The following is a 12,124-nucleotide window of genomic DNA, read 5'->3' as shown; positions in this document are numbered from 1 at the left end:
AGAGCCTGAATGTAATGGTATAGCCCATTAATAGAGTTGAGTATTGTGTGGTAATTTATTTTTCAGCTAGAGAAGTCATCTGTATTGGTGTGAATAGTATACAAGTTTTCTGCTACAGCCGAAAGTGAATTACTGGGCAGTACTCTACATTATCAGTAAGCTGGACAGTTTTGTTTTCGCTCCTCTTGTGATGTACTGTGGTATTGTGCAATGGGGATTTTAGTGTGGAGTAGGACTGGAGACATGTAGCAGCAAAGAAACAAACAAACATAAACTTTTTTGAGATGATAATTAAAGTTTATTACTAGGCCTATAATGTATGACATTAATTTCACTGCCTGTAAAAGTGGTAGGCGAGCAATTATAAGTTATAACAGCTAAATTTCGGCATTTTGTACAACTGGACTATGCCATCGTTTGATTTCACTGTATTTGTCTTTTCTTTCACTTATTTTAGTTTATGTTAGTTTCTGCATATCTTTCAGTCTGCAATTGTGTCTGAATTCCTACAATAACTTATAGATCTTATAATTACAGTTTTCCCTCAGGCATTTAAGTCTCATCTTTATCTACGATAATGATGGAAGCAGAAGAAGTGAATTAAAATTTGTGTCGCGGCTGGGACTCGAACCAGAGTCTTCTTGCTTACTAGGCATGTTGGGGATGGCATCGACATGAGTAGTTCGTGCAGTAATGTTGACCATAGTGCTGTGGTTCTGTAATGGTTAGCGTCTCTGCCTAGTAAGCAAGAAGACCTGGGTTCAAGTCTCGGCCGTGGCACAAATTTGATTCGCTTCTTCTGCTTCCACCATTATCGCAGATAAAGATGAGACTTAATGTCTCAGGGAAAAATTTAATTATAAGATCAGGACTTTCCCATTACGTCCATCGCTGGGGTGCTATTCCAGTGCCGGAGAGCCCTGACAGTAGTGACAATGTAGGGGGAAAAAACTGAAGATGTGAATTGAAGTTTGCTGTGGGGAGGGCGTCGACTTGGGAAGTTTGTGCAACGATGTTGATCATATTGCTGTGGTGGTGTAATGGTTAGCATTTCTATCTAGTAAGCAAGAACAATTGGGTTTGAGTCCTGGCTGCGGCACAAATTTTGAGTCACTTCTTTTGCTTCCATCATTATCCTACAATATCACTGAAACAATGTTATAGAAATGATAGTTGTTACTCACCATCTAGCAGAGATGATGAGTCACAGACAGGCACAATATAAAGAATGTCAAACGAAGCTTTTGTCAAAACAGGCCATCATCGGAATAGACAACATACACACAAACTCACGCAAATTCAACTCCCACACACATGGACCCCCGCCCCCCCCCCCCCCACACACACACGTGTGTTTATGTGTGTGTGTGTGTGTGTGTGTGTGTGTGTGTGTGTGTGTGTGTGTGTGCGCGCGACTCAGCAAATCCACTATTTGGTGAGTAACAACTATCCTTTTCATAATACTGTCATTATTCCATCCTGGATTTTCCACTACAATATCGTTTGTTTTCTGGCAACAGAATAAAAAAAAAAAAATTTGTTTGAAGAAGTGTTAATTTGAATGATTTATTCTGTTTGGAAGAAGCATATTCAAATATTGTATTTTTGTGTTAGTGAAGCAATAAGTATCCTATGTTCAACATTAAAAAATGACCCACATGGATAGCCAAGTGTGTTAATATGCCACTTCCAGGATTTGGGGACGCATACTGGTCCTAGATTGAATCTGTTCAGCAGTTTAATTACAAGGGTCCATGTGCCAGCCAGACTGGATATAGTTTTTAGGCAGTTTGCCACATCCAGCTAGGTATATACTAGGATGGTTGCTATATTTTGCCTTGGATACATGATGTGCAAACATTTAGACAATAGTCTCATACTTGAACATGAGCTTACTTCAGACACGTACAGATGGGGTACACAAAATTCTGTCCCTGCTGTGAGGGCTGATGCCAGGAAGGGTATCTATGCTGATCCTGTAGTTGAATGGGGCTGGGGCAAGGCAAGGATGAAGAAGAAGTAGTTTAATATTAATAATGTGATTAACATTTGAATATTCTGAGGGATGTGGAAGTTTTAACTTTTAGTTAGTGACAACATAATACAAAATCAACAATGAGGCCTACTTTATTTGATAGTAATGACTAAAGGGTCAGACCAAGACTCATTAATACAATCATACCAGCTTACACAGTTAGTATTTACAAAATCATGTAAAAAAATGAATGAAGATGACAAAGCCAAAATTTTAGCTTGGCTACTCCTAAACATAAGTTTGTTGTTTTGCCACTGCATCACATCGTTTGCTAAATTATATTTGTCACGCATAAACAGGTGCTATTCTCTCAACAGAATTATACATAAATCACAAATATTTCTTAAATGAGTAAAATAATGACCAGACTTTTTCAAAACAACTTTTCAGTAATTTCTTTCAATCACAAAGCAGAAAAATATTTACCCCTGAACATAGTCTGACATTAATGAAATCACTATTAATTTAATAGTTGAAGTTGTAAAGCAAATTTATTGTAACACTTTTGTCTAATTATTTTTATGTGTATTTCTGCAGTGCACAAAGTCATCATTGAGTTAGTGATTCGAGCGCATGATTGTTTTACTGCTGCTTGTGATATGGAAGGAATAGCGTCTGTGCTCAGAAAGTCTCGTATACTTACAACAAGTCTGTTGAAGAAGGAAGAATGGGGACTGATGGTGAGAATTTATTATGATAACATTTGTGTAATCCAAATAGAATACAGTATTAGTTTGTCATTTTACTATAATATAATTTATTTTCAGATAATTCCTTCACAGTGTTGTTATTTTGTAAGGAAAAATTGTTTGCTTCTTACTAGAAAGAAGAAACATCAGAATATGAATATGAAAGGATTTAAAGATTTCTGATCTAATTAAATACCAGTAGGAATATCAGTTTATACAGGGTGTTACAAAAAGGTACGGCCAAACCTTCAGGAAACATTCCTCACACACAAATAAAGAAAAGATGTTATGTGGACATGTGTCCGGAAACGCTGAATTTCCATGTTAGAGCTCATTTTAGTTTCGTCCACCTACGCTCAATGGAGCACGTTATCATGATTTCATATGGGATACTCTACCTGTGCTGCTAGAACATGTGCCTTTACAAGTACGACACAACATGTGGTTCATGCACAATGGAGCTCCTGCACATTTCAGTTGAAGTGTTCGTACGCTTCTCAACAACAGATTCGGTGACCGATGGATGGTAGAGGCAGACCAATTCCATGGCCTCCATGCTCTCCTGACCTCAACCCTCTTGACTTTCATTTATGGGGGCATTTGCAAGCTCTTGTCTACGCAACCCCGGTACCAAATGTAGAGACTCTTCGTGCTCGTATTGTGGACGGCTGTGATACAATATGCCATTCTCCAGGGCTGCATCAGCGCATCAGGGATTCCATGCGATGGAGAGTGGATGCATGTATCCTCGCTAACAGAGGACATTTTGAACATTTCCTGTGACAAAGTGTTTGAAGTCACGCTGGCACGTTCTGTTGCTGTGTGTTTCCATTCCATGATTAATGTGATTTGAAGAGAAGTAATAAAATGAACTCTAACATGGAAAGTAAGCATTTCCGGACACATGTCCACATAACATATTTTCTTTCTTTGTGTGTGAGGAATGTTTCCTGAAAGTTTGGCTGTACCTTTTTGTAACACCCTGTATAATTTATTCTTGTTACAAGTCAGTGCAGTTCTGGCATTTGTTCATCCATAGCTTAAAACGTAGGATTAAAAATTATTTGTTTTTGTTGTGAAATCACATCCACAGAGTGTCTTACATTGTGAATAGCCCCATAATACTTCCTTTACACTCCATTCATAACTTAATAGGGCCAAATCTGGAGAATCTGTAGCAATATAGTAAATTGACAATTAATTGGGAGAGATCTACGTGAATTGCAGATGCCCCACATACCAAACCTTGTGTCACACAGCTTTATGCTGTTTTATTATTACTAGATTTGGGGGAGGGGGGAGGGTGGAGGTGCTCGCTGCATCTGTGGCATTCAATAAGCCACAAGAGCTCTCTTGGACCATGACAAATAGTGGGTACGAGTTTGGAGATCCCAGATTTCCTGAGACTGGGACTGGTAAGTACTGCCAGTCCTCTGTAATCTTGAGCTCAGGGCATGCTTCAGAGACACCATGTGGCTCAACATTGGAACTTTGTGTCTCACAAGGAAGAGGGATCTTTGCTTAACCATTCAGCTCGTGAGAATGCTATAAACCTCCGTAAAAAAAATCTTAATCTCGAGGTGTGCTGCATGCTGATGAGTCACATGGCTGTTGAGGCAGAACAATCACTAGTGGGCAACCTCTGGAGAACCTGCTGCATCTCAGTTGTATAAGGCTTACCCAGGCAAGCAGGGTTCTGTCTGGGTAGACCTCCACGTCCCTCGCAGCTTGTGGGAACACAGTGGCAAATCAGTTTCCTAGAAACTGGCCCAATGCAATGGGTGTGCCATCTGGGAATATTCACAGCCATTCCTCAAAAAGACTGAGGGAGGCTTGTCCTCCTGATGATCTGATTTTATTTGGTAATGGGGTTCAAGGAGTTATAAATCAGAAAGTTTTCTAGTGATCAAGATGAAGGAGGAGACATTTGAACAAATGTCACCTTTATATATTCATAAAGATTTAGAAGGGCTTGCTGGTACTTTCAAAACTATTAAAAGATATCCAAAGAGTTTTTTGCCCATTGAAAACAACAGGTTAAAGCAGGTGTAACTTGTAAGGAAGTCCAAAAAAATGGATGAATATTTTAAAGTTATTGAGATGCATAACTCCCTCAACTGAAGCAAGGGTGTAGTCACATGGCATGATATTATGTACAAGGATACCTCAGAATGTCTGTATTCGACAAAGAATGCATAGAAATATTGGAGAAATGGAGAAGACTGACACTTTCATTGTGATCTCCCATTCTCCATTGCTACCTGTGCACTTCAAGGCAGGTTCCTCTGATTTAGGGTTAGGCCTTACATACCTAACACTGTGAGATGTTACAAATGTCAACAATTTGGCAACACAAGACTGAGTTGGGGAGATGAAGCAGCTTGCAGGAAATGTGACTGCATGTCTCCAGAAACATGCCATCTACTGCTCTGAGAACCACCCAATCTGGAGCTGCGAGTGCTCATTATTCACTGAAGAATGGAAAATTCAGAAAATAAAAGTGACAAAGTAGATCCCTTACATACGCTGATGCTAAGAACGAATATAAGGTGACAAAGCCTGCACTCTTTGTCACTCCTTATGCTTTCTTATTGAAGATATCTGCCACCAGGGTAAACACTGTGATGCAAATGATGTCCAGGATATCAGTACCCACTGCCAGCACTGTATTTACACCTGTACCTGACAAAGCAAACACAGAAAAGATTCAGCAACCCAGGCAACCATATGCAAGAGAAAGGCAAAATTTTAGCAAAGAGCTTAGAGAAGGTACCCCAAAACAGAGTGCCTCCCAACTTCCCTTTCCCATTGAACTTGAAGGAAAAGGGGAATGGAAATTGTCACAGCAGTCTACTCACAAGCTTCCTGGGTGCCATCAAATGTCATATGCTCACGTCTGACTAATGGGGTGGACATCCTGAAGCTAGATACCTAGTCACCAGACCCAGACAGCCCCTCCACTCCCCCTCTCTCTTCCAGTGTGTCACCATGTGCCTAACAAGGTGTGTCATAGCAGATGGGTCCTCCCCATCTGTCATGTTTTTCTACTCGCATGGATAAACATTTTTTTGCTAATTTTTATCTTATTTTCAACAAGTTTATCTGTTGGCATGTAACATCTACATGAAAATCTCAAGTTCTTATTTAGACTGGATTCCTCTGGAATTTATTATTCATATTATTATTTTGGGTGCTTTGATTCCATTGATGTAATTAGTTTTCATTAGGCAATCATAATTAAAAGTTATAACTAATTGATGCTAGCACTATAGTTTGATAAATAGGAAATTTTTGAACTGGTCAGAATAATTCCATATAATGACCCACACCAACAGAAATCCAAGCATTCTGACTTTCATGTAAAGTTTTTTCATTTATCTAAAACTGATTATCTTCTGCAGTAATTAACATCTAAGTTCTAGGCCAATGCAATTTTTCATTGCAGATTTTGTCATAACTGCTGTTTGATTCCAAACTTTCACTACATACTTTCGGTACCTCATTTTTTTGTACTGAAGACATGCAACATTGACTGATTAACTCGGTAATTAACAATTTCATGTAACTCACTCTAATTTGCAAAATGGTGCTCATTCGTATAAACAAGGGGATTCATATCACATAAGGGTAATAATGCCCATATATTTATCTAAATTTCTGATCAAAACATTTTTTATAAATCAAAATTACATTATTTCTTGCAGTTTGAAAAAAAAGTAAAATCCAATGTAGTTGATGTTTGAAGCATTATGTATTTTTCAAAATAACAGTTTCTTCTTACGCCTGAATTGCCAGTTCACTATTTGAAAGCCTATGAGTAACATTTGTGTCAGTGGTGCTCTTGTTGTTGTTTCACATCACTGTTATGTATCTTCTATACATGAAAATACATGCTCTGGCCCACAACAAATTGAAGAACTCTAATTACTTTTGAGTGATATCTATAACCTATATTAACAGACATTTTAATTGAACTGTGATGTCATCAACAGGTATGTGAACAATCATTGTAATCAGATTGAGCTATTGTTCGACTCAGTGATGCATGTTAAGGACTGAACTCAATGGACTACCTAAGTGTAATTGGTTTTAATAAACTAGTAAAGGACAGTGATAAATGTAATCTGTCATGTTTTTTTGGTAAATGTGAACCTTATTCGTTTGCCACAGTAGGACATTCAACTTCACCACTGTACTGCGACTGTTAAATATTCTTATATCTGGCTTGTATGGTTGCACTAATAATCTGTCCGTAGTTTAAAAACTGCTCACCATAATTAAAAATGAGCTTCACATGGAATAAAATGTGTGTGTTGTTGTCATCTTTGTGTAAATCTTTGAGCAAACACAACCGTGCATTCATTTAAACTTTCAACTTCGAGTTGTTCAAGATTGGTGCTAAGAAGGATGAAACTACAAAATTCAGGTCAGTTCCATCTCAGATAATGGGAGTAAATTAAAACTGCAGTGCTAATGTGGTTTCCAAATTTCAATGGAATATGAATGGCTACAGGACCCACTTTTAAGAACTGACACTCCTCATACAAGATGGACGTTTTTGCCTCTGCCTCCTGGAGAACCTTTTTAAAAATAGGGATGTAGCTGTACTTACTGGGTTCACCTTCACAAGAAAGACAACATTATTGACGACAGGATGAAAGGACACATTCCACTCCTCACCTGCGCCCTTAACACAACACTACAAGCAGTAGCTGTCAGGATGAAATCCCACATTCATGTCATCATGTTCTCTGTATAGCTTCCCCATGAGCCCATTGATGATGATTTCCTAAAAGAGCTTATTGCTGAACTACTACATACATTTTCCTCTTAGGAGATTGTAATAGACATGGTGCACTCTGGGGATACAGCACCTCTTGCCACAAGGGTCAAATACTTGAAGATCTCACATAAAGTGAAGTGAATTGGAACGTCTGTTGAAAAAAAAATGGACTTAGATGGCTGATAGCTGGTGTCAGTACATGTGAAGTGCTGCAGTTGCCAAGACTATGCCACCCAAAAGTCCTGAGATGAATGTTTTGACCAATGCTCTCATTGCAGTCAAGATAAATATGTCTGCATGGCCAGTAACCCATCATCCTGGTTTTTGCTACTGTTGTGTACAGCTGACATCATGCTTGACACCAGATTCTGTCTACTCAATTATTGCATCATCTTAGTTTCTCGCTTGGTTGCTCTTTGGAGGCTGTTTGTTTGTCTTGCTTGTCACTCACTTGTGAGTTTTTGAACAGTGTTAAGGAATTTCAGGACACATACTTGCGTTGCCTGAACAATATTTCTTAGTGTTTCAGGTCATGAAAGATGCATTGCAGGGATGGTTGTTGCTGTCATGAGCATTACCGAAAACATTTTTCCTACTCAGGAAGTTAGTATAATATCCAACACAGCTGTGCACTCAATCACAGATATATGCATGCTCTCAACTAATTACTATTTACACGGAGGTACTGTGTGGTCGCATCTAAGCTAGAATTCCACCATTGTCACAAACAACCAAGACAGTCATTCCATTCCTGGGTGGCTAAGTTGCAAGGACTGAAATGCCAAAGTTATTTCACTTGTACAAATCCAGGATGCCAAGCTTCTCATAGTGGCTCTTTAATTTACAACAGTATTCTTCAGCTGGCTCCAGATTTGAAGATATGCACAGCAGCACTGAAACTGGACAACCCTTGGCTACAGGATATCTTAAGCACCAACACTTATTCAGACTCATCCGAGCAACTAATGAACACCTTGTGGCGAGATGAGAAGTTTCGGTGACTGAGGTACAACAGCAGGCTCCACCCACACATAACACACAGAGGACCCCCAGCCGATAGCAATGCCATGATTCATCAATCTCATATGTGTGCATGACATCTGAAACTCCATGTGCCCCACTACAATTGTCAGCAAGCACACTGCAAAGCAAATATTGCTGTCAGTAGCTCCTACAGGCCTCTTATGTAGAAATTTTACATAATTCTTAGGACTTCTGGGTGTTCACTTTTAAGTGGATTCTGGGGTTATGGTTTCTTTGATTAATGGTTTCTTCGATCAGTCAGACTCTCCGAAATTGTCTCCACCTTCTCAGCAATTGGTAGCTTATGGGGACAGTTCCATCCCTCTGTAGGCTCAATTCTTGATCAATATGGCCTATAAACAGGTCATCCATCACATCACCTTATTTGTCATGGATCACTCTACAGCTACTAATATTTTTGGCTGAAACACAAGTATATAATTTGGGTCTTCTGTCACTGTTGAGGCTGAGATCATACCAGATGCAGTCCCATTCCAGAAAGTGGACTATTCTGTTGTAGGGGTATGCCTCAGACTTTAAGGCTGCATCAAGATCCACCTATATGCAGTGCCTCATTTCTGGCATGTAAGATCTATTCCAGTCACACTACATGCAGCAGTCAAACAAGGATTCGATTGACTTGAAGATGCTGGGGTAGTCGAGCCTGAAAAATCCAGAGCACTGGATTCCCCTGGTCACATACAGTAACAAACCTAGTGACTTATACTGCTTATGTGGTGGTTTCATGGCCACAGTCAATGCACAATCATTCCACGGCCAGAAGACATCATCACTAAACTTCCTGGAGAAGAATACTTCTCAAAAATATACATGGTGGATGCATATTTATAGCTCCCTTTATATGAAGACTCATGAAACATTATTGTAGCTAATATACCTTCTGAATTATATTGAAACAAGCAGCTCTCCTGTGACATTGCATCTTCCTCCACAATCTTGTATAGGTACTTGGAACAGGAAGCACCATAGATCCCAACAAGCAAGAATTATGTAGATTATCTGTTTGTCACAGGAGCCTCCTGGCAGCAACATTTGTAAAACACCTGCATTCACTTTACAACCTTGCTGGGTGCAGGATTGTGGTGCCATTTAGAGAAGTGTAGTTGTTGTTGTTGTTGTTGTTGTTGGTTTTTTTTTTTTTTTTTTTTTTTTTTTTTTTTTTTTTTTTTTTTTTTTTTTTTTTTTTTTTCCCCCAAACAGAAGTGGAGTGGGTCATTGGCTACACAAAGAGGGAATCGAGCCAACAGATAGAAACATGGGATCCATAGGTTCACTATCCTAACCAGAGAAACTCCCAGAATTAAAAGCATTCATGAGTAAACCTAGCTATTTCTCCAAGTTCTTGCCACACGCTGCTTACATCTTGCAACTCCTAAATCACTTATACAAGACAGGAGATAAATACAACTGAATCCCAGCTTTTGAGCAAGTCTTTAACTAGCTAAATTGCATCTAAGGCTCATCCCCCATCTCATGCCAACCTCCCCCATACTCCCCCTAGTGCTGGAAGCCATTATCTCACCTTAAGGCACTGGGATGGTACTAACACACAGGAATGAGGATGGCTCAGAACAGTCCATATCACCTATGTGTCAATGACGTTGATTCCAGCACGACTGAACTACATACAGTTCAAAAGGGAGGCGTTGGCATTAGTGTTTTCCATCAAGAAGTTCCATGACTATCTATTTGGACTAATATTGCCACTAATCACCAATCATAGGCTGTTGGTATCATTATTCAAGCTATGCTCCAGCCTCCCAGATGGACGACTTATCTTCTCCAATGCTAGGTGGTACAATTATACCATGCATATGATCCAATAGTGCAGCATTCATATGCCGATGCATTGTCATGTTTGCCCTGGGTCTGGGACCCAGAATTTGATCAGCAAGAAGCACTAAGTTTCTACATCAACATTGAAAGGATACAAATGCTATGAAGCTTGCTCCTTACAGCAGCACATGTCACTGCCACCACGCACAAGGACTCAGTCTTGTTGCAGATCTGCACTATGTTACCTATCAGTGGGCAATGTATTTTATCTGAAGGATGAACAATGAGCTAAATAGGTGGAAACACATCTACTGCTACTCTTTGTCATAGATGATGTCATTTTCTTGGACTCAGACAATGGCACACATTGGTTGGTCATTTCAGCAGAATTTTAGCAACTAATAATGAGCTAGCTGCTCCAGAGACAGTGGCAGATATACCGCATGAAGACATTAGCTGGGAGAGATGTGTACTTGCTAGGAGTCTGTGGAGACATTAAGAAGACAACATTCAGGTGCATAGTGTGTGTTGAACATCAGGTAGCACAACCACTGTCTTTCACCCACAGCAACCTTGGGACTGCATACATCTGGACTTCATTAACCATTTTTGGGAAATATGTGGTTACTCATTGTAGACTATGCACGGTACCTGTATGTTGAAGCAAGGTGTTCACCACGAGAGAAGCCACTCTCAGCAAACTGGCTCAGGTTATGGTGATTGGAGGGTTACCCTGCACACTGGTTTCAGACAATGGGCTACAGTTCACAGTGGTCATCTTCAATGACTTCTGTGTGGCCAGCTGTGTAAAGGATGTCTTCAGCTCTCTGTTCCATGCATCTTCCAAAGGCGAAGCTGGATACTGGTTATGGACATTTAAACAGGAAATGCTAAAAGTTGTAGAATCTGCTAATACATCATCAGCCCGTACACTCTTTCTTTGAATACCTACAGAACCACATCAATCACAGCTCAGCTGAATTAGACTACACCATGGGAGACAGCCAAGATCTTTGCTTCTCCTTCTGACACCACTCTCACTCATCACCTGCACTCATCACCCAGAGTGTTACTTACTAGGTACTGTTCTCTAGGCTTGCTGCTATGAGAGTAACTACCAGTGGATGCTAGTAACAATAGCCGAGACAAGTGGGTAGCACATAATATCAGTGCAAATGTCAAAATCAGTAGTGTGCCACAAACAAATCCAGTTTTGGCCTCCAATATTGGTGGATCCTCACATGTGTCCATGGAAGGCCTTAGAACTCCTTGCAGCACTGGTTAACAGTGATGTGATGATGAAAGCAACCAGTCATGCAACACCAACCTCATTGCTATTTCTCAGGCATACACCAGGCAACTTGGGCATGAGCCCACAACTGTTAGTGAAGAGGCTAGGCCATGCTCTTTCCAGGGATGCTCTTAGTGTGGCTGAGATAAATACAATGGCATGATGTGATTGGTCAGTGTGGTATTACTTATATTGTGCACAGTTAATATCTGGATTGTCTCTACCTCATTAGAATGTAATCTTGATTTGTCATTTGATTTCTCTGTGGAATCTGTCTGTTTGTCATTTGCTTGTCCATTTCTTGTTGTCATCATGAGTATCTCACCTAGGACAGTTGCCATTTACTTGTTCCATAGATCTCTGGGTATTCTCAGTTCCTGCCCAACTTAGGTCTCGAGTTGATTCTTTGCACTCGGTCTGAAATCCTGCAGCCTTGGTGCTACGGCAGTAGTCAAAGTATTGTATAAATCTCCAAATGTTTGTCTTTCTTCAGTGTATCTTCTAAG

General features: G+C 39.9%; 1 protein-coding gene across 1 annotated transcript in view; it reads left to right on the top strand.

The window, feature by feature from the left end:
• The window catches only part of LOC126088260 (spatacsin), a 388,646-nt gene that overhangs the window by 317,649 nt on the left and 58,873 nt on the right, over positions 1–12,124 (top strand). Inside the window, exon 30 of the mRNA XM_049906389.1 lies at positions 2,573–2,715. Coding sequence (XP_049762346.1) covers positions 2,573–2,715 — 143 coding nt within the window. The remainder of the gene's footprint in view (positions 1–2,572; positions 2,716–12,124) is intronic.

Source organism: Schistocerca cancellata, chromosome 6, assembly GCF_023864275.1.
Source record: "Schistocerca cancellata isolate TAMUIC-IGC-003103 chromosome 6, iqSchCanc2.1, whole genome shotgun sequence".
In the NCBI taxonomy this organism is placed as follows: domain Eukaryota; kingdom Metazoa; phylum Arthropoda; class Insecta; order Orthoptera; family Acrididae; genus Schistocerca; species Schistocerca cancellata.
This window is presented reverse-complemented; position numbering and strand designations above follow the sequence as displayed.